The sequence below is a fragment of the Eucalyptus grandis genome, chromosome 8 (genome assembly GCF_016545825.1).
Source record: "Eucalyptus grandis isolate ANBG69807.140 chromosome 8, ASM1654582v1, whole genome shotgun sequence".
NCBI classification, from domain to species: Eukaryota; Viridiplantae; Streptophyta; class Magnoliopsida; order Myrtales; family Myrtaceae; genus Eucalyptus; species Eucalyptus grandis.
The window spans coordinates 20,915,323-20,938,783 of NC_052619.1; the positions used below are offsets into that span (position 1 = coordinate 20,915,323).

General features: G+C 38.6%; 1 protein-coding gene across 1 annotated transcript; it reads right to left on the reverse strand.

Moving 5' to 3' along the window:
• Positions 1–12,258: 12,258 nt before the first annotated feature.
• On the reverse strand, positions 12,259–16,164 carry LOC104456944 (serine carboxypeptidase 1). The gene is given in 14 exon segments (XM_039300713.1): positions 12,259–12,429; positions 12,631–12,676; positions 12,885–12,998; positions 13,419–13,540; positions 13,620–13,685; positions 13,920–14,153; positions 14,311–14,391; positions 14,602–14,729; positions 14,922–15,024; positions 15,121–15,243; positions 15,456–15,532; positions 15,627–15,749; positions 15,752–15,774; positions 15,862–16,164. Coding segments are annotated over 14 exon segments (1,497 nt in total). The 5' UTR covers positions 16,035–16,164; the 3' UTR covers positions 12,259–12,345.
• Between the last annotated feature and the right edge of the window lie 7,297 nt (positions 16,165–23,461).

Sequence of the window (23,461 nt, forward strand, 5' to 3'; positions counted from 1 at the left end):
ACAGTGGAGCAGCATAGTTAGAACAAACAATTTTGTTAATGAGAAGTTATTGCATGGTACAGATTTACATGAGTCTAATACATCTGAATCTTTATTTGTTTAACAAAGATGTTTAAATTTAAGTATACTGGCTGCGTGCCAGAACTTTTTCCAATGTATATAAGAAGGTACAAAAAATTTAAGGGCAGGCAGGAGGAGGAAATTTTACAGGAGAACAAGTTACCTCTCATTTCCGTAAGTTATACTCCATCACGTGTCAATAGCAGATGAGATACAGACTAGAGGAGTGGATTAACGGGGGGCCGGAACAAGAAATAGAATGTAAGTTTGCCAATATCCCATTCGATAGATAAAATTCTTTTTAAATAATTGAATAATTGAACCAAAGCATGTCAAACAACTCATTCTGTTTGTCTCTTTCATCTATTACTTGTTTAAAATTCGTTTCAAGTTCTCTTCTTCATTTTTTTCTAATAGTCGACCTTTTTTTTATCAATGATAGTCACTCGAAACTAATAGGGAAATCACATTCAATATTCCCTTCTTTCATGATGAGATAAACCCGAGAATGATAAAGACAGAATAAACTAAATAATCTTAGAGGTCTGTATGACAGAAACTTCATGCTGGAAATTCAATATAGTTTATCTGAGAATGAAGGTGAGCCATTAATCGTGTCCTTCAATTACTGATTCACAAGAGCGAGACAAAACACAGAGGAAGCAACAGTATATATCTAGAGCATCCTGAAAATAAAATATAGAAAAAACTCATCATTTGTGTTGTTTCTTAAAGAACAGAAGAAGAATTGACAGCAAAAGCTTTAGTTTTATTTTATTTTATTGGAAGGGAACTTCTTTTTATTTAGAAAACTGAAATTGCTTAAATACAGACCAAAACTTCACCATAAACACACGTTGTCCACTAACTAACAGCTTGCTTGGTCCACAAAACCAGCAACAAACTAATAGAATAACCAAAAAAACATGCAGCTAAACACTCCTACAAGATAGGATTGACCAAGTAAAAGCAACGAATAACTAACTCCTTGAAAACAGGACATTAGCAAACTGACTTAACCAAAAAAAAAAAAAAAAAGATAGTGCAGCCTTGATACTCCAACACTCTCCTCTTGGATCAAGTATTCCACACTCCTAGCTTTGCCCTGAGAAGTTCAAATTGACCAACATGAAATGACTTAGTGAATATATCTGCAATTTGGTTTTCTAAACTACAGTACACCAATTTCACCTCTCTAGCCTTCTGCACTTCTCTCAAAATACTTGACCTTAAAATGCTTTGTTCTTCCATGAAATACTGGATTATGTGAAATAGCCAGAGTAGCTTGATTATCCACAAATACTTCTATGTCTTCTTCTTGTTGCAAATGCAGATCATCCATTAACTTCTTCAACCATTATCTTGATTCACAGCTGCACTAGCTGCAATGAACTTAGCTTCTGCAGTTGATTGAGCCACTATTTCCTACTTCTTTAAATATCGGGAAAAACATGTCGACCCAAATGTAGAGCAATAACCTGAAGTGCTCCTTATATCATCCATTTATCTAGCCTAGTCACTGTCAAAATATCCCTGCAACTCAAACTCCTAAACTCTGCAAAACTTAAATCCCATATGAAAGAGCACCTTTCAAGTACCTCAACACCCTCTTTGTAGCTATCATACGCAACTCACTTGCACAATTAAAAATCTAGACAAGACACTTATAGGAAATGTGATATCTAGCCTAGTTGCAGTGAGATACATATGACACCCAATCAAACTTCTATAAACTCTTTCATTTGCAGGTTCTGATCCATCCTTTTTCTTTTAAGCTTTTCCTTCTGACCCATTGGAGTACTCACACTCTTGCACTCCTCCATGTTGAATCTCTTCAGGATCTCCTTCAAGTACTTCTTCTAACAGATAAAAACTTCATTATGAGTCAGCCTAACCTCCATTCCCGGAAAATACAATATCTTACCAAGATCAGTCATTTTAAACAACTTCATCATCTCTTGCTTAAATGTACTAATTTGAGCACTATTACTCCATGTCACCAGTATATCATCCACATAAAAAGACACCATCACTAAGTTAGATACTAAATTCTTGACATATAGAGTGGATTCACTGAGGCTTTTTTTGAAACCCAAGCCCAGCAAGTGCTCATCCATCTTGCTATACCATGCTCTGGAAGCTTGCCTCAAGCTATAGAGAGCCTTTCTTAACAAATACACTTTCTCCTCCTAGCCTAGCGTGACAAAGCCTTTTGGTTGCTCAACATAAATCTCCTCCTACAACACTCCATTCAAAAAGTCAGATTTCACATCTAACTGATACGTCTTCCATCATTGTTGAGCTGCTAATGCAAAAGTCATTCTAATTGTATCTAGTCTTGCCGCAAGAGCAAAGGTTTCTGAGAAATCAACTCCCCAAACCTGTGCATATCCCTTCCTCACCAACCTGACCTTATGCTTATTCACTAAGCCATTAGGATTGAGTTTGGTCCTAAAAACCCATTTTACTCTAATCACCTTCCTATCTTCAGGCCTCTCCACTAGCTTCCATGTCTAGTTCTTTTCTATCATATCTAACTCTTCCTTCATTGCATTCATCCACCTCTGATCACTTTTAGCTTCCTCATAACTTGTAAGTTCCAAAACAGCCACACTACACCTTTGACATATATCGGTCAGAGATTTGGGGCGCGCATGATAAAATTTATGTTTCTCGATTTCTCTGTTTCTCTATTCTCCAGAATAGGTTTGGAACAGAAATCCATTTGGTAACGCAATTTGATTTCTCTATTTCTGAAACAGATCTATTCCAGAAATAGAGAAATCGAAGAAATTAGAAGCTGAAATTTTTAACTTCTCAGTTTCTGAAATAGAAATAGAAAAAAAAAAAATTCTCAACTTTTCAATTTAGTTAATTTAGTCCAAAATATTTTAATGATTTTTTAATATAATCATTTTAATCAATATTGATTGAAAATCTTAATCATTGGGCTAGATGGTGGGAATTGAATGAACAAGGCTTCCTTTGTTACACGTAAGAGATTTCACGTATGGTAATAGTCAACTTGCCATATTCATATCTAACGAGTCTTTCTTCACCTATTCTTCCATAGTACGCCAGACAACGGCTCTATCTAGCTAACTATTTTTTTAATCATAAACTTGATATTGAGGCGGTAAAAAGGGGTCAAATCATTAGGGTTTCATATGATTTTTCTTTTATATAGTGTCATCACTTATCAAGACGTGGGTAAAAAGAGATCTAATAAAGAATATGTTATTCTTGTAAGAGTGTTGATGAAAATACAAATTTTGATAATAAATTTTTAAATAATCCTAGTGTTGATAATTTTGAAAAAAACCGGTGATGATTTTTTAACATGGTGAGGATTTTTTTAACAAAATTTGGAAAGAAATTGAATTAGACTTGAAGTTAGAATTTTTTTTTTAGTAGATTAGACTATTATAATCATGGCTATCATTAGACTTATTTGATTAATGTGAAATCAATTTTGGCAAAAACATAACGACATATTCACTACAATTGAATTTCAATTGATTTTTTTTTGCCACGTTGTTTATTTTTCGAAAGAAAATATTAAGTAATAGGAAACGTAAGCACATGTAATAGGAAATTCCATGAAATTGTATTTTCACTTTTGTAATGTATTAGTATTATTTCGACTATTATTTTGTATTTGAGGATTTCCTATGTTGTTTTAGTATTATTTCGACTATTATTTTGTATATGAGGATTTCCTATGTTGTTATAAACTAATTTCTATTCATAAAAATAGAAATTTTATTCTGTTATCAAACGAATTTCTGTTCCAGAAATATAAATTTTGAGTCGTTATCAAACGGATTTCTTTGCTCAGAAATTTGTCCAGGGAATAGAAATTAAGAAATCAATTTCTGACCAGAAATCAATTTTTTGAACAGAAATTTTGTCATGTGTGCCCCTGGTATCTCTAACTAGAACATTATCCACCAGCTCGTCAAGTTCCAGTGAGACTTCATTGTGCTTGCCTTATGACTCATTTGTCCAATCCCATTTCTCATCTTCCAGGAACTAAACATCCCTACTAGTGATGACCTTCCCTGTTTGTGGTTGATAGATTGTGTAAGCTTTTGACACTAAACTGTAGCCAACAAAGATCCCAAGTTCAACTTTATCTCCCATCTTGTCTCTCTTAACCTGTGGAATATGAGAAAAACACAAACATCCAAACACCTTGAAATTTCTTATAATTGGTGTGACACCAAACCAAGCTTCAAAGGGTGTCACGCCTTGAAACCCAGGCGCACACAACCCCTCAGCGGTCAACTAAAATTTGCAATGTTCCCAAGACGTATCACCAACCCTTTTTATTTTATGCACATGCGGAAGCAAATTAAACAAACCCTCTGACAACAACAAACATGGGATAGTAAAAGTAGGACAACCATTTTTCACGAACCAAACTTTATAAACATAGCAAGCCGATCCGACCAATCTATATACATGAGTCTCGTCTCAAAAGAAACTATGAGGCCACCTAAACTCCAGACCCTTCCACCTCGAACTCTGAATCCTCCATTCTAGAGACTTGAAAAATTGTAAACCACGACATGGTAAAAATAAATCTCAGTGAGTCAACACTCTAAACCCCGATTAGTACGATAATTCACTTAGAAGCGTCCTAAACATGCATCACTCAGAACTTACCTTGCCTTAGTACATTCCTGCATATTAGTACACCTCATAAACACTTATGCATACAACAAATGCATTCAAGAACTAGAACACATCAATTCACTCATCAAATATTCACAGAAGTCCCAATTATAAGGCCAAATCATTATGACACGTCACATTCTGTGCCACACAATTTCGTCCCATAATCAGGCGCAGGTAACTCATATCGGTGGTTCAATCCACACCCGATATTCACTCTCAATATCCAAACTCCATATTCTAACTCAAGGTTCTAGAGGTGACCCATACGAAGTTCCGTTATCGTGTGGCACTTAGTCCCTGACCACAATGAGCAATAGCTCAAGGTTCTAGAGGTGACTCATACAAAATTCTGTTATCGTGTAGCACTTAGTCATTTTCCACAAACAACACTAGTACAAGGTTCTAGAGGTGGCTCCCACGAAATCACCCTGTCATGTAACACTTAGCCTTTAACTATGCAAGACAATAGTGCAAAGTTCTAGAGGTGGCTCCCATGTGACTCAGTTCACCATGTATCACTTAGCCATTGACTATAATAAGCAACAGTACAAGATTCTAGAGGTAGCTCACACGAAGTTACTTTATCGTGTAGCACTTAGTTCTTTACCAGCTCACCACCCATTTAGTTTCCTCCACACAACACATATGATTGCCTCAACATATCACCTCATCTTTCAATAGTCCTCACATAATCACATATCGCCATTCAATAGCCATCTTTTACCATGACCATAAACCATCACCATGGCACAACTATTCACACATCATCATGCATAAGTTCCAAGCGTGTCACAAACCAACCATATCATCAAATATGCACAAACCAGCAAGCATTGCACCAATAACACCACAAAATCATAACCGGCCCTAACCGGCAAAAGCGATCCACTCACACGTCTCCAAGTTTAAATCAAGAATATTAATCAAACGAGTTCGGAAAATTCTCAAATTTGAATATGTTGTAAAGGACAAAAAAAAATTCATGAAGACACCTTAGCCTAGATCTTTCTAGATTAAGCCCAGTAAATCACTCAATCCAATACAAAAACTAGGTCCGTTTCCAAAAAGTCTATTTTCCAAAATCAGTTTGGTTTGAGGTCCAAAACTTGTTCGTTTGATCTGAAATTTGCATATGTTAAACTAAATGATGTGAAAAACAACTTTTGTGAAGAAACCATTTTGAAATTAGAACCCTAAGAGTTGATAAAAATCCTTAGAATCTCAAAAGGTCACAAATTCCAGCACAGTCCGAGATTCTATTTGCAAATGACAGAGCTGAAATCTCATACTTTTAAATCTCTAAAAATCTTAAGTAAAATATATGTCATAGCTGAAGATGTCTTAAACATTTCTAAAAAAGGAATCAACCTCAAATTCGCAACTCATTTCGATCTATAAAAATGGCAAATGGCGAGGGTCTAGTGAACTGATCCGGGAAAAATCCACTCAATTGGACTAATCCGTCTTCATTAGTGTTAATCTCACCAATTATATTAACACTATCTATCTTAAGGCTAATCTAATCAAACTAGATTAGCACTAATCCATCTTAAGACTAATCTCACTTAGTAATAATCTAATTAAGAATTAACACTAAACTAACCATCTAAGCGTAATTAACAACCTAATCAAGGATTAGAGAGTTAACTCACTGGATTAGCAAATCGAAAGGTCCACGGCGATGGCGGCACGAAGGCGACCAAGTCATGAGTCTTCAAGGCACCAACAGCGACACCAACGGCACAACAAAGGTGGCGGCCGCGGCTCAAACCCACGGCCAAGGGGGGAGAGGGCTTGGCTTGGGGGTGGTGGTGGCAATTTGGAGCAACGGTGGACTAGACGGCCGAGCGAGTGGCGGCAAGAGGCGGTGAGCGAGTGGCGACGTTGGGCAAGCGGCAGCGCCGAGCGAGCGGCGGCTCGTCGGGCTTGACGGCAAGATGGCAATTCGGCGGTGAGGACGGCAAACAGCGCGGCTCCAAGTGGCGGACAAAGGTGGTGTGGTGGCGAGTAGGGCATGGGGCTGTGATGGTGCTGGTGGTGGGGAGTAGAACGACAGCAGGGGAAAATAAGAAGAAGAATAAGAAGAAGAGGCTCGATCGAGAGAGGGAGAGAATAAAATAAGAGGGAAAAAGGGGGTGGTAGAAGGGTGGTGTGAAAAATGAGAGAAAAGAAAGAAAGAGAGAGAGATAAAAAGAAAGGGGAAGGGGGGGGGGAAGAATCACGCGGGGGAGGAGGAGAGAGAGAAGAGAAAAATAATAGTAATATAATTTTTTTATTATTATTATTTTTCTTTCCGATCTTTGATTTTTCATCTGATAATTTCTAGTCCGAAAATTTCGGACTCGCCGATAATTCTTCAAAGGATGAGACAAGGTCCTAAAAATGAATCATGACACGCTCGAACGTTCGATTTCCGAAGCTGAATTTAATTTCGTGATTAAAATCGACCGAATGCGATTTTAGTCCAATCTAACCTACCGAGTAGCTTTTAAGGATTTTGATGTGGTTATATCTCTTAACGGCTTCACCTACTAGGTTAGTTAGCTCGTTAGTGATCAGCTCAGAGAAAAAGGACCATAAGCACGTCGATAAAATACCAATTTCATTTTATCGAATTAGAGTCAAAATTCAGGATGTCACACTATGCCATGTCAAATGGTGTGTTGAGATCACTATTACATAGAAGTGAGCTACTTATGTACACACATTATGTCAACAGCATAATAAACGGCATTTAGGGTGGAAAGAAAAGAAGACAGTGGAATCTTCTCTTGGTGTGTTTGTTTATCTGAGGAAGCAATGGAGCTTTCTTCATAAGAGGAATTCTGTTAAAGTCTATTTTACATCGGGAGTCTTTCCCACTCTGATGAAGATATAGACTGAACTCAAGTCAAGAACGGAGATATAATTAGACTCAGGATTATTGATCGTTCAACAAGGATTCAGTACGTGCAAGATTTATCCTTAGTATCTGGCTTTATGACGGAAACTCTCACTTACATTTTCTAAATATTGATGAAATTAATCATGGATTGATAAAATCAATTTTGAAGACAAGTTCCTTTTTGGGAAGCATCTACTTATGGAAATCTAGATTCTAATTGTATGGGCGATTAGGATCGTCATATTTGATATTGCTAGTATGAACAAAATAAAGGAGTTAGGGAAGAGAATAAGAACACAAGATTTATAGTGATTCGGCTTAATCCAAGCCTACGTCCACTATCCCACGCTAACAGCCTTCTTGGCTGGATTCCACTATGCAATCAACAAGAGATTATAACTTCGAGTGCAAACACTTAGTAGTAGATCACACTATCTCACTAAGTCACTCTTTTGGTATTTCTCTCACGATTACAAACGTTTAAGCTCTCAAGAGACAAGTATATGATCGAAAGTCGCTCAGACTTTGGAATTATAAATTCTACGCTCCGTCTCTTACTTGCTCATCGGTCCATGATCTCCTTAAATACTCCTCCACTTCCAAACTACCCGTTGGACAGTATCCCGAAGAATCGTCTTCCAATATACCAATTGGACAGCTCTGTATCTAAAAGATTTGGTAGCCGTTGAGTGACAAAGGTAGAATCCCAAATTGATTCCGATCGCCCATACAAATGAAATCTTGGTTTCCATAAGTAAAGCTTCTTCGTATAGAAAGTTATTGTCTTCAAGATCCAGTCATCAATCAATTAGATTGAATCAATCAAATCAATGTTGATGTGGAATCCAAACCAGATCACTAGCCGTTATATGATTGGGCTTGAGTTACGATTCATTGAATCTGGATGTAAAGTCTGATAGTCATAGACTTTACAATCTAAGTCTGTAGACTTTACAATCTGGGTCTGAACATATCTACTTCTGAACAGATTTAGCTTTAAGGTCTGTACCCTGGTTCAGCTTCCAAGATAGAATCCGTCTTCCGGTTCATCATTCACGTTCAGTCTGGAATTTGTCAGAGTGAGCAGACTTCTGATGTATAACAGACTTTGACACTAAAGTCTAGCAGTCTTCAGACTTTGAGTCTTGAGTCTGGCAGTCTTCAGACTTTGACACGAAGTCTGGAAATCTTCAGAATATACTGGGACATATGTTACGTTCAGTCTTACGGTCGTCTTCACACTTTGACAATATCCTTTACATGTTCTATCATCTGCATGGTCTATTACTTAACCATTAAACATGTTAGTAGCATTTGATTTATTTTGTCATCTTCAAAACATCATAAGGGATTTCCCTAACAATATTTTCATCTCAATTTTTAAACAGCTACAAGATTTCCTTAATTGATTCTATCAAATGGGTTGATTGGAAGAAATTCCTCTAGAAAGTACCACCGGATAGAAAGGCATGGAGGAGTATTTAAGGAGGTCATTCGGTCCTTTGAGAGTGCGCGAGAGAAAAAATTCCAAAGTTTGAAGCCTTTCCAACCGCTTGTTCTTCATCTATAGTGCCTATAATTATACTCAAGAGAGAAAAATACAAAAAGAGTGACTTAGTGAGAGAGAAAGAAACTCTTCACTAAGTAATTGTACTCAAATCGTTGTAATTCTCTGTTGATTCCTTAGTGAAATTTAGCCAAAAGGTTATTAGCGTGGGAGAATGATGTAGGCTTAATCTAAGCTGAACTACTTTAAATTTTATGTCTAATTTTCTCTTCCGTAAACTCTTTTGATTTGTTTGTTGCAATATTTTTGTGAATTCTGCTAATTTCCAAAACATTTTTAGTTAAATCTCAATTTATATTAGAAGTATGGTGTCAATCAGACTTTGTTTGAAGAAAATAACTTTTACTGTTTTTATTAGCTTAATTTGTTTTTACACTTATCCACCCCTTTCTAAGTGGTAATACTAGCACTTTCAAGATGAAAGGACGAAACAAACAATAAAGAGAGGGACGAATTTAGCATATGGTTTTATTTTTGGTTATCAAATAAACAAGAGACTAGTCTCACGTTCCTACTCGCGGTCCGGAAATGGAACTTAACCCACGGTGATCTGGTTGCAAAACGAGTCACGGATTCCGTCCTCTCGCCCGAACTACTTTGAAAAATCTCACAAGTGGAGTGGTCATCACACGACCTTGCTGCCACCATTTTGATCGCATCAGCTGGCGCTTCACGCTTTTGTGTAGGGCAATTCGAGAGGCCATCGAGCCACCGTACTAGCTGCCACTATCTCGATTAGAACAAATTGTCACACCTAGGCATAACATGCTATATTATGACATGCACACCGCGTGCGTCTAGGATACAAGATAAGACCACTTTAGCAGAGTCCCCTTGGGAATTGATTCGCGTGGCTTGTGGCACACCATCGTGTTTAAGTGCCACAAAACTCTAGAAAGTACGAGGTGTGAACGTCCTGCTTCATCATCAACGGACGAGGAAGGGCCTCCCTTAAGTGTTTGTATTCGACACATAATCACAAAGAATATGAAAATAAAAGTGAGAAAGAAAATTTGAGACAAAAGATTATTATTATGGTTCACCTTAAAATTAAAGTCACGTTCAGTAGAGAATTCCACTATATTTGACATGTTGCATTTCTCTACTTAAATTATAAAGGTCCTTTGGCGGCTCGAGGCGCTACCGTCAAATCTTGCCTGCTCACCAGGAGTAGGACCCCCGTGCCATCCTATTGATGAGGAGTATGAACCATACCCCAATATTAAGTAATAGGAATTTAAAAAGAAAAAAAAAGCACTGCATGATCTTTGAGGAGCCAAACAACCGTCATTAAAGGCTGAAATCACAGAAAAAGAGCTAAAAATGCCTCCTGAGATTGATCAAACAGAATGACTCTGGTGTTTTCCTGTGGACAATTTTTCCTTGCCTTCTTCAATTTCTTCATCTTCAGACTAGAGCCAACTACTTCATTATGGGGCTTGTTTTGGAGAGGTAAGCGCGGCTATAATCCACAACCCCGCAGCGCCTTTTTTCTCTTTTTGGCTGTGGATAGAGGTTAAATTTTGGTGGGATCCTGTTTTCTCCATGCACTATCTTTTCATAAGTCACATGTACGGCTCGTTCACAACCCATTGTCATGTCCCAGGGAGAACTCCAGTCAATGGGAGAATTTTATTGAATAAGTTGGCGATCGTTTAGGTACATAGAAGTTGTCTACTATCATGTTGTAGCCTGAATAATAAAACGATTTTGCCTTATGAACCACGTAAATATTCATGTTAGATTGTTCTTCCATCTAATAACCAACGAATTAGAAGTTCAATGCCTCCTTTGGTTTGTATTGTGGGACCATATGCCAAGCTCCCTGTATCAATGAAGAGCATTGAATCAGAAAAGGATAGACTCATTCTTGGAAAAGTCCAAAAGGGAAAAAATTTTGGTCTGCACAAAACCAATCATCAGTAGTAAAGACCTAGAGCGTGATCATTTTCTTAAAAAGGGTCTAAAATGGATTTTGTTTCAAATAAAAGATTGAAGTGACCACATCACATTTTCTAGTCCTCCCATCACACTTTTTGAAAACTCCTCCATTTCTTTCTCTCCTCCATATTAACAACCGCAAGTTAGCCTATAAAGTCAAGCTAGTCCGGGGACAGCAAGTATTTAACAGTACAAGGTAAAGATCAACTATGCAAATCTGAAAACAGATGTCAATGATTTTCCAAAGCCAGAGTACTTATTAAAAACACCAACCTTCCCGGCAATGGCGGGACAGTGGCGGCAAGGGCTTGCAGCCCTCACTACTTGGTTTGTCCCGTCTCTGTTTTTTTCTTTTTTTAATATTTAGCTTAATTTTCAAATTTAACTTATATGAAGTTTCTATTAAAAATCAGATTTGGACCAAAACGACATCATTTTGGCCAAGTCATCGCCACGTAAGATAGAGACAATAATAAGAAAAAGCCAGATCAGCATTTTCTGTTGGCCAAATTGGACAGAGTTAATGGAATAAGTTAATTGAATCAATTTTACAATTTTTAGAAGTTGATTGCAATTTTTAGAAATTGATTGCATTTCTTACAAGTTTTTGGACTTAACTACACTTTCATGACAAGATTTAAGACTTCTAGTGTAGATATCCCTTCCTAGAAATTGAGCATTCCCTAGGAACTATGTTTGCAAACTGAGATGTCCTCTGAAAGATCAGCCTTAGTAACAAGTGACTCCCAACATGCTGCCCCAGGGCATGAGATCGGGTATCTCTGAAGAGACATGCTGCCTCGGTGTGTAGGGATGAGGAAGCAAGTGCATCCATTGAGCTGGAGGAAACAGAAAAGCACAGGGACTCGAACAACTTCTTGAAGGCCTCGAAAGACATGAACAGAGAGCTAAGCAGATGAAATTCTTGGGCTAAATGGGTTATAATATGCTTTGGAGAGGCAATCCTGATCGTTATAGTCACGCCTAGTCAAGTGTTTTCGTGTGGGATATATATGGAATTTGTTCTACTTCTTCACTTTCGATGCTCTCATCACAACCAATTATTAAGCCAGGGAGGGAGCACTTTGAAGTAGAAGATATTATTGAATGATTTGGCAATCTTTCAGGTACTTAAGAGGAAGTTATATGTCCTCATGTGCTAAAATTGTATGATGAGATCATTTTGATTCAATGAGCTGGGAATACAATGACGCTATATTGGTTTTCCATCTAACCAGCGACTATAAAACTCCAATGCCTCTCGTGGCTTGGTTTGAGGGACCATGTGCCCAGCTCCCTGCACCAGTGAGAACCAGTGAGATAGACGGTAGAATCAGAAGGGATGTCTGCAGATTTTACAAGGAAAAGCAAGATAATGGTATGCATCAAGCTGCCTTTTATAAAGTCCCTTCCTCCAATGGACTTTCACTTGCTGGTTAGCTTTTAATAATGGATGATGAAACAGGGATAGGTATATAGGGAGAATGTTGTACATAACCTTGATTGTTAAGAATGTGAAGTTGTTGTCATATCCTTGCAGATACCTGAACCAATTTAAGAAGGCCTGTGAAGTTAATGTTTAACAGCATAGCTTATTTCCACTACAAATTGGTGTGCTTAACAGAAAAAGGTAATGAAAGGAAAAGGTATGATGAAAAGTCCTATAGGTAAAAGGTCATATTTCTGGTGTGAAGTAGCCACATCTGTGGGTGCTGCTGACGTGACCGGAATGCATAAAGAGGTCAAACTTACCCTGCAACTTGATCATCAGCCATCCAAGGCCTCCATTCATCAATGATCTTGTATCCCAATGATCTGGTCCATGCTTGAGTCCCAGTGAATGGTACTCTCATATCATGATCTCCACTGTCAGTACACCAATGAATTATTAACTTAAATTATTCAATGCATAAGCAAACCTGTGTTGATCTGTCTAGTTAGCAAAATGTAAAGATGCCACAACAACACACTAACTCAGTCCCTAGCAAGGTCCATCCAAGATTTTGCTTGGATTTTATTAACCAATGCTCTCTTTAGCTCGGACAAAAAAGTTTAAGGTCACGACCAGCGTCCTTGATTCCAAAAAGTTAGGACATTGTTCTGGCCCTTGTACTTGTCAGTCTTCACAATATAAGTTTAATTTCATCCAAGTTCTCCTCAACTAGCAAAAAACCATATATATTTGGTTAAATTCAATTTTTTTCTGGAAACCAGTGGGGTTTGATAGGAGGTCTAGCATGTTGCCATGCTATTGTGGATGTAGGATTGTTCTGTCAGATATCTCACCTGTATATGAGCACTCTGTAACCGTGGGAAGTTAAGTTTTTGTGGTAAGGGATCATGCTTCCAGTATCACCTGAATAACTGACTCTACTGGCACATATCCACCAAGAACCTGCCACGCTTGCCTATTGAATGCATTCCAGATTGATCAGTAATTTGACACTTGATGCAATGATATGAAAGGAGGATAATGTTTTTTATTACTGGTGCTGCATGAATAACTTTGCGAACTGCTTCATCATTCAGCCATGCTACTGCAGCTTCATCATCCTGTGCCATCAAAATTCAGCATGTAAAATGGACTGTATGTACTGGAAATCAAAGGGAAGAATGGGAGTACCAAGTGAAGCAAAAATCTGGTGAGGCAATTAATTTGTTCTGACAATCCAAAGTGTTTTGCTCATTGTTCCCAACCCCCCCCCCCACCAAAAAAAAAAAAAAATCCTTGAACAAAGCTAATGAAGAAAAATCAAATCATACTTAATAAAACTTTGACCGACTCACCACACATTCAACGTGAACCTCTTCCTGAGATCCAGGGCTTGAAGCTCCAGCATCTCTTGTGGTCCAAAAAGGTGAAGCTCGACCAGACATTCCTGTTCGCTTTGGGAGAGGCTTCTTATTCACCCCCATTTGATGGAAGCCCAAAGGCATATTTGTGTTTTCACTTTTATTCTTGTTCTCTGAATTATGATAGCATGGCTCAAGAATGTCATACACGTTTAGACCTGAGACAGCCTAAAAAGTGGCCAAAGCACTCAAGATAGTTAGAACCTTGACTCATTTGTATCAACTTGAGTACCTTTCCATCTTCCTTAAAATTTACAGAAGATGCAGAAAGTACTAAGAAGGCCTTATTGATTTCCAGTATAAGACAGTATGGTGACAATCTCACCTGTTCAATTTTCTCAAGATTCTTCTGACAGGTTTCACTCGGAGGATCATAGAATTTCCCACTGCATGTGGTTTGGTAAGCCTGAAACAATCAAATATGATCCATATTAAGCTCACTGTTAATTAGCATATAGATGGCTTTTGGCATCACACAGAGATTTCCACAATTAATGCTTGATGTAGTTGATACTTAGTTATTGTGTAGCAAAATTAGTCATGCCGGTGTTAATTATCTTCCTACAGCAGCTTTAGTGCAGTAAAATCTCTGAGCGAACTCCCTGATCCAACCCACCTCGTATATGTCACTTGAAATCAGCCCCATTCCAAAAGCAAAAGGCACAAGAGCATTGCCATCAAATTTTTCATCTGTGGCCCCATTTCCTACAATGTAACCCTGCATGATGCCATTTTGTCTGAGATCTCAACTAGCTGTATCAAATTCAAGATCATTCATTGAATGCTGCCACTGCCCAAACCATTAGAATATGAAGAAAACTTACCTTGAAATTGATAAAAGGCATTTCACCAATTTGAATTCCTACAGGGAGAGTAAATCTCCTATTACTTATTCAATCCAATGCAGGAACCTTGCCTCTGGTGAGTATGTATTACCTTTTACCATTTCTGAAGCAAGAGTTGGCACATAAACTCCAGCATATGACTCTCCGGAAATATAAAATGGATTTGAAAGGAACTCTGGATAAAGTTCGAACCACTAGATGGAAAAAAAGGAACTAGTGTTAGCTGTGACACATTATTTTGGCCAGATGGTTTTCCAAAGCTTATCCAGATTAGTTTAGGACCTCAGTACCTTGAGAAGAAACGCATGCGTATCAGAGGCAGTCTGTAGGTCTCCCGTCACATAATTCTTAGGATTAGCGGAGTAAGATAAACCGACGCCACATGGAGAATCCAGGTATATTATGTTGGAGACCTGAAAGATGTGCAAGAATATGGTATCATAGACTGCACAAGGCAAATAATGTTGAGACTAATAAGGGTCAGGGTGCGAAGATGATTGATATTTGAAATGACTGTAAACTCATTCCATGAGTCAATGCGGCATGCTTGTTTCATATTGTTCAGTTTTAATCTGGAACAAACCATACTGCTTAGTTGCAACTAAAAAGATAAGTTTCCAATGACCTTGGACCAGCTGAACGGGTTGAGGTGCAACACGGGCAAGCTTCCCTTTGGCTTTCCTGCGTGGAATTTAAATGGTCCTGGAAACAGGCACTAGGCTGTTAAGCGAGGCATGACATGTCCGAGGAATTACTCTCATCACATAAACTATGATCACCAGTGAATGACTGATACCATGTTCATAGATGAAGCCATTAAAGCTGGAGCACCCGGGTCCACCATTAAGCCAAAGTACTAGAGGGTCTTCTGAAGGATTTCTTTCTGAAGCAACGACATAGTAAAACAAGTTTTTTTTCCAGGACTTCCATCTATAGTCACATACCTGCCAATTTCGAATTTCGAACTCGTGTGATAACACAGATTCAAGTCGAAAAAAGCTAGTCACAAGTACATATATGTGGCTTCATACCCTGCATAATGTTCAGAGGTGAGAGTTCCATCGAAGCCAGGCAAAGAAGTTATGAGAGATTCCTTAGGAGCTGCACTAACAGATGAAACAGTGAGAAGCAAAGCAAGCGTAATGCTGCACATGAACTTTAAGATTATCATGTCTGCACGAGTACAGAAATTCTCGAAGCTCATATATCCCGCGTGACCTATAAAATATATATAGATGGAACCAGGAGTCCAGTACAATGAGTGGTCGAGAGAGAGAGAGAGACGGAGTAAAGATATAAGGGAAGAGAGAAATAGGAGAAGCTGAAATGTTCTGAGCAATTATCTTGTGTGGTAAAAATTACTTCTGGCCTCGAGAGAGCAAGGACAATCGTTATAAACGATGAAGGAGAGAACTTGATACAAATTTTGGGAAAGTAGCAAATGAAAGAGACAAACGGAATGAGTTGTTTCCCATGCTTAGGTTCAATAATTCATTGTTCGAAACTATTGTACGCGTAATATTTTGGCCAAGTCAAGAGTGGTGGGCCCGAACAAAAAAAGCAAGAAAGAAAAGTAAATTGATTTGATCAATATGGAGAGAAAGGGTGCGCTCGGCTGACAAATTAAAACCGAGAGCGCCTGCGTGGAAGGGAAGGAAACAAAAGGGGAAATAGAAAGAAGAGGAAAGGGAAAACAGAGAGAGGGCTTTGTGCGTGCCATGAACGCCTCGTTAAGCCAATTAAATTACGTTGCAATGCCCAATAAGTGATTGAACCCCTTATTCATTCAATCAAAGTAACTTTCATAGTTAGGTCGTATATCCAAAGTTTTGTGAAAATCAAGCCGCAAAGTCCAAATTTTGAGTGGTGGATTATGGCGTTGTGGAGCTATGGCCTTTGCCAAGGGTCAGTTTAGAGTAACGGTTTAGTTAGAGAGAGATTTTAGGGTTTCGTGTGTGAGTTCCGTGTTGGGTTTAAGTTTGAGTAATTGCTTTGGGTGAGTGATATGTTAGCGCATATGAGTCAATTTGTCAGTGTTTAGGTGTATTTTAGCCATTTCATAATTGAGGTAGAGTTTCACTTAGTTTTAACATCGATTTTTGTTTAATTGACAAGATTGCTAGATCATCGGGTCGTTTTGCTGCTAATTGTTTGGTTTGGGAATTTCTAGGTAAATGGTGTTATCTCTTTTTTTTTATAAACTCATGTTTCAAAAACGAAATTGATTAGTTATGTTATGAGTTAGAAACGAGCATAATTCTTATATAAATTAGATCGAGCATTTACTACCATTTGACTATCATATATGAAAATGTATTATAATCTAAACTGATTACCTACGAATGGGTTTGTGAAAACTTTTGGAAAAAATACATGAGAAGTCCTTGATTTTAAATATGATTTATGAAAGATTATATACTGAAGTGTGAACTAATTTACGATTGGGTTTCAAATAATTTGGAAATATTAAGATATATGAAATGATTTATAGATTTGGCCTTGTAAATTGTGGAGAATGTAGTGGATTGATGTTGATACTCAACATTGTTGTGGGTTCCTTTCCAACCCAATGGTAGACGACGCAGGGACTTGTGGGTATATATATTAGTTTAAGAATATCCTTATGGGTATGTATATTAGTTTAAGATATTCTTATGAGCCAGCCACCGGCATTATAAATGGAGACCTTGCCAATGGGAGAGCTTGGTCATCTTATTACAGGACATTATGCATGACCATGGATGATATTTGAGCATGAGTTTGATCAATGGATGGATATGGACATGTGATTTGAGATTGTCAATGGAATGGACCATTGATGTATGTTTTGTTGATATTGATCAATGGACTTGACCATTGATGTTTATCATGATATCATTGATTTAAAAATGTTTTCTTATATGTATATGGTTATGTTAAAGAGATATAATTCATTTCATTCATCCTTTGTGTTTTTCAAGTCCCTTGGTTAGTGGCCATTAGAACGAGACCGTTATCAATGGAGACTTTTAATAGTTGGACTTGGGTGGTTTGAAGCTGCATTCTTCAGATGGAAAGACAATCATATCAATACCTTTATCCCAGTAGGATTTGTAGTTTGACAGTGTGTATGAAAAGGGATGGTGGCAATGTTGCATTGTAATTCTAGTTGTAGAATGCGGTAGTCCAGTCTTGTCTATATTAATATCAGCTAGAGGAAAACTTGTGGGAAGCATGCAAGATTCCAACAATTCTTCACATAAAAAGATGGTCAAGGGAGGGCTTGAGACCTAGCATGTTAACTATTTAGTTTAAGCTAATGAGATATAAACCAATTAGAATTACTAATTGCTCCATGTCATTTACTTTATTTGATGTGGGATTTTGCTAACATAATTCACACATGAATTTCAACAATATATTCCTCAAATATGAGCTCAATATTCATTTTGCTAACATCATGATGGTTATGAGATTACTTCTTTGAGATATTCATTATACATTATATTGGATTGGGGCCAACCAATTAATCATCAATTTTGATATTACTTATTAGGAACAAAAAATGTAAAAGAAAAGAAATTAGGGAAGAAGATTGACAATTATTTTACATGTAAAACAAAAAGGAAAAAAGCACGCTAGTGCACTATGCAATCGTTTTCACCATTAGTATCAAAATCTTTTCCGATTACAAGAGAGATTGCTCTAATGTACAACGGTATGGGGCATTTAAAAGTATGGTGGAAGTTACATATGTACCCTTTAATAAAAATTCACCTCAGAGGCATAGCCACTAACCTTTATTTACCTTACAAGCCAAAGGCGCTACCCTGTACTCCCCAAATCACCAAAGAGTTGGATCCCAAGTTTTGGGCTTCAACTTTAACGGTACTTTCATTTATCAAACTTCAGAATCTCATCAATCTCCCATTTGAAGGCTGATTTTCAAAACAGCAATAGCTTCTCATCTCCTTCAATCATTTTTGTAACTTAAATTTTCCACTAGGGTTCATGTCCTTGTCACTACCATGGAGGGAAAATAAGGGGTTTAAACCTAAATTTTTCAACGGTAACACACCAAAATTTGCATCAACAAAGTCCTGTAAAGTTATACTATTTTTCATAAAACAAAGTGACATACCCAAAGGGCCTCTAATGTATCTTTGTAGTCACTTTACAATCTCCCAATGTTTTAGGTTGGGACACCTGGAGTGCCATAACTTGACACGGATGGACACTTAAGTGCCATAACTTTAAAATGGTACACTTAAGTGTCATTATCGGAGTAAAATGGAACACTTAAGTGCCAATCCGGCTAAAAACCGGCCAAAATGCAGACGTGGCATTTTCTGGCGACATGCTTAACTGATGTGGCAATTTTTTTTTAAAAAAAAAAAGCACACGTGGAGGAGGAAAATGACGTCGCCCCATCCACTGTGCATTTGGCCAAACTAAACAACGTCGTTTTTCCTTAGTGTTAAACGACGTCGTTTGGTGTATTTGGATCTTAACCTTTCGTTAGTTCACACTAGGTCTGACGTCCTCTCCATCCATCGCCGTTCACAGCTCGCCGTTCGCGGTGATCACTCGCCGTCGTCGCTCGCCGTCGTCGCTCGCCGTCGTCGCTCACCTTCGTCGCTCGCCGTCATCGCTCGCCGTCATCGCTCGCCGTCATCGATTTGCTCAGGTTTTTCTCTTCTTCCTCTCCCCGTGGTGAAATTAGGGCTCCAACTTGTTTATTAGGGCTCGAACTTGAAATTTGGGGGTCGGCTGGGAAAGCTCGGGCTTGATGTGAGATTTATGGCTCGGATGTGGTGCTACAATCCTATTGGGGGTTCCAATTGACAGTTTAGGAGCAGCATTGAAATATAGGCTCAGTGTAGGGCTCAGCGGGGGGAAAATTAGGGCTCGGTGTAGGGCTCGACGTCGCCTCATCCACTGTGATGTGTGATTCATCCAGGGGTGTTGAATTGTGATGTGCGAAAGTAATTTGTAGTGGTCGGATGTGAAATGTGCGATGATTGGTGATTGTTAGGGTTCGAGTATTGGACTTTGGACATGTTCGAATCGAAGGTTATGGGGATGTGGACTTCTGGATATTTTTTTAATAAATTGCATTGTTGAGGACCCATGATGAGGAATCTCATATTTTAGAGGAATGCGACGGCATAATCAAAGCAGGTTGTCGGGTGGTCCCATCTTTATTTTTATTTGTCCTTGTCCCGAGGCCTCTTGTTTTCAAGCCGTAGTTTGTCGCCCGACCGCATCTTCCTCTCTCTTTCTTCTTTTCTTTCTTTAATAAAGAGTGTAGGGACCTCCACTTGCAATTGTCTGTTCTTTGTGAATGTGGTCCCAAAAGTTAATTGTATATTTGTCCTCTTTTGTTGCGTAAATGGCGCATAAAGACTATGTTGATGTCATCGTTTACTACAAAGTGGAGATTTTGTGATTGGGGAGGATGAGTGGGAGTATGAGGGGGGAATGAGGGTACTATCTTTGTAGATATAAAGAAGGCATCTTATATTGGATTTGTTAGGGATATAGTGACATTTTTGCCTTGTAGAGTACAAAAGTTATTGTACTGTGTTCCTGGGAAAGGCTTGAGAGATGGTTTGAGAGTTTTGGAAGATGATAATGGTTTTAGGGATGTCTTATATCATTATCTTCATGGCGAAGAGGCAAAAGTGTTTGTTGAAAACAATAGTGATAGTGAGGACGAAGATGATGACAGAGATAACACCCAAGTAGGAGAAGGAGGAGATGGTATTCAAGCTAGTACTGAGGTTAGGGATGAAGTAGGGCATGATGGACAGGATGGGGAGGAGAGGGGCGCAGATGTTGTTCACCAGAGCGATTGTGACATGGGTGATGTCACAATCACTGAATTAGATTGGGAAGTAGCTGAATCCAGTGACGGTGATGATGACAATGATGATGAAGGGTTGGCTGTTGAAGCTGAAAATTTATTAATCTTAAGTGACGCCGACGATGAGGAGCTTACACAGTCAAGGAAAAAACAAAGGGACTTTTTGTCAGATAGATTTGCAACTTTACATGTAGCTGTTCATCCAAATAGAGACGAAGGCCTTGTAGATGTTGGTGTTGTTGGCCAGGTCCTGGAGACAGATTATGAAGAAAGCATCGACACTGCAACTTCCCAGGACGAAGTTGAAGAAGATCAACGAGCTGTTCATAGAAGGAAAAGTAAGTTTCCTTCCTATGATCCATCTCTGTGCCTCTCCTACTTTGTCGGTAGGTATGAAATTCCATGATGCGATACAATTTAGGGAAGCTATACTGAAGAACTCCATTGCTTGCACAAAGAAATATTGATTTCATTATAAATACCAAGAAATTTGTAAGAGCTAGGTGTTCGCAGCAAAACTGTCCATGGAAGATTTACGGTGCGTTTGTTAAGAAGAGTGGGTCTTTTCAAATTAGAGCCTACTAAGAGGAACACACTTGTTCCATTAATTTTCAAAACAAAAGGGTAACAAGTGCATGGTTGTCCAAGCACTTCTTTGATCTGATCAAGGTGATGCCCGAGATGAAAATTGCTAACTTTAGGATGCTGGTGAAGGAGCGTGTAGGTGTCAATGTATCTAGGAATCAGTGCAAAAGAGCAAAGCAAAAGGTGGTAAAGATACTTATTGGTCAATATGCTAAGGAATATGGGCAGGCGTGGGAGTATGCTTGGGAGTGTAGGCTGCAAAACCCTACAAGTAGAGTGTATGTAGAGGTGATTGAGAGACCGCTTCCGATCATGGGACCAAGTTCGATAAGTTCTATGTGTGCTTTGATGCATGCAGACGAAGATTTTTAGCTGGTTGTAGACGGATTATAGGATTGGACGGCTGTTTCTTGAAGGGCTTGTGCAAGGGAGAATTGTTGGCAACGATTGGAAGAGATGCGAATAACCAAATGTTCCCACTAGCTTGGGCTATTGTAAAGATTGAGAAAAAGGACAATTGGTCCTGGTTCTTGAAAAATCTGATGGCTGACTTGGAGATAACAAACGGGGAAGGGTGGGCATTCATGAGCGACCAACAAAAGGTAATGCTTGCTTTTTGAAAAATTTAGTCAATAGTTTGCTTTGCTTTGTAATATGAATATATAATTTGCTCTAGTATTTCTTACTTTGAATTATTGCAAGGATTGGTTCCAGCAGTAGCCGAGTTGTTGCCCCATGCTGAACATCGAATGTGTGCGCTGCACATATACGGAAATTAGGCAAAGAACTATAAAGGGGATAAGCTGCAATTGCAATTTTGGTAATTAACAAAGAGTGCAAACATGGCTAACTTTAGAATAGCCAAAGAATGACTGCTTCAGTTGACAAAGGAAGGTTGTGCTACCCTATTTCAACTAGAACCGAATCATTGGTGCAGGGCATTCTTCAGTGAGGAGTTCAAGTGCGATAACGTCGACAACAACATTTGTGAAGTCTTTAATTCGAAGATAATAGATGCCGATGCAAACCAGTCATCTCAATGCTTGAAGATATACGAGTTGCGATTATGACTTTAGCTGCGAAACAAAGAGATGTGGGTGTAAAGTGGACAAGACAATATGGTCCTAGAATTGTCAAGAAATTGGATGAGAACTTGGCTGCAGAAGTACGCATTGTCATCCCATTTGGAATGGAGATGACGGATATGAGATAATGAAGGGTGCGATAAGTATGTTGTCAATCTAGGAAGTAGGAAGTGTTCATGTAGAGCATGGCAAGTAAGTGGAATTCCATGTGCACATGCCATATGTGCCATCCAGTTGAAGGGCGACAATACATATGATTACATCAATGATTGGTACCATAAATCAAAATATCTTGCTTCCTATCGCTTCATGATGCAGCCAATTAGAAGTAGCAAGTTTTGGAGCCCACGGATCATGAAGCACCTCAACCTTTGCCACTGAAGAAGAAAATTGGAAGGACAAAACGAAGACAAAGAATGGCGGAGGGAGAGGTCTCGGGTTAACAAAGAATGAGCAGGCAGGGTGCAAAGATCACGTGCTCTTATTGTCGCCTAACATGCCACAATATTAAAGGTTGTCAATTGAGGAAGCAACAACAACCGTTGAGGCAAGGTGAAGGGCCTAGTGAAGAGATAGTTGGAGAAATGCACACAACAGAGCCAAGTGAGTCGACTGTTCTTCAGTCAACAAGTAGAACCCCGGTAAGTCATGAAATTTATTTTATGTTTATGTTGCTTTCTTGTCGTTTATCATAAAAATGTACATAATATCCTATTTGGCCTTATATGTAATGTGTTTGTTAGGTCACAAGAAGAACCTCAGTAAGTCATGAAACTGAACAGCCTGTTCGAAGAAGGCAAGGTAGAAGACAGCCAGGTGAAGGATTGGCCCAAGCAACATCACGGCCAGGCTGAAGGATTGACCCAAGCGGATCGGGGCCAGCTAAAGGATTAGCCCAAGTAGCATCACGGCCGGTCAAATGATTGTTCTTCAAAAAAAAAAAGAAATACCCAGTGGTAAATTCAATTAATTTGTATTCAGTGGTAAATACCCAGCGAAAGAAATACTCGATATTATATTTATGGTATCTTTTGGCCTCTTTCTCAGGTTCGAAGAAAGCAAGTTGGAACTCAACTCCCAACTGAAGAGCCATCACAGGAGCCACCTCAAGGATCA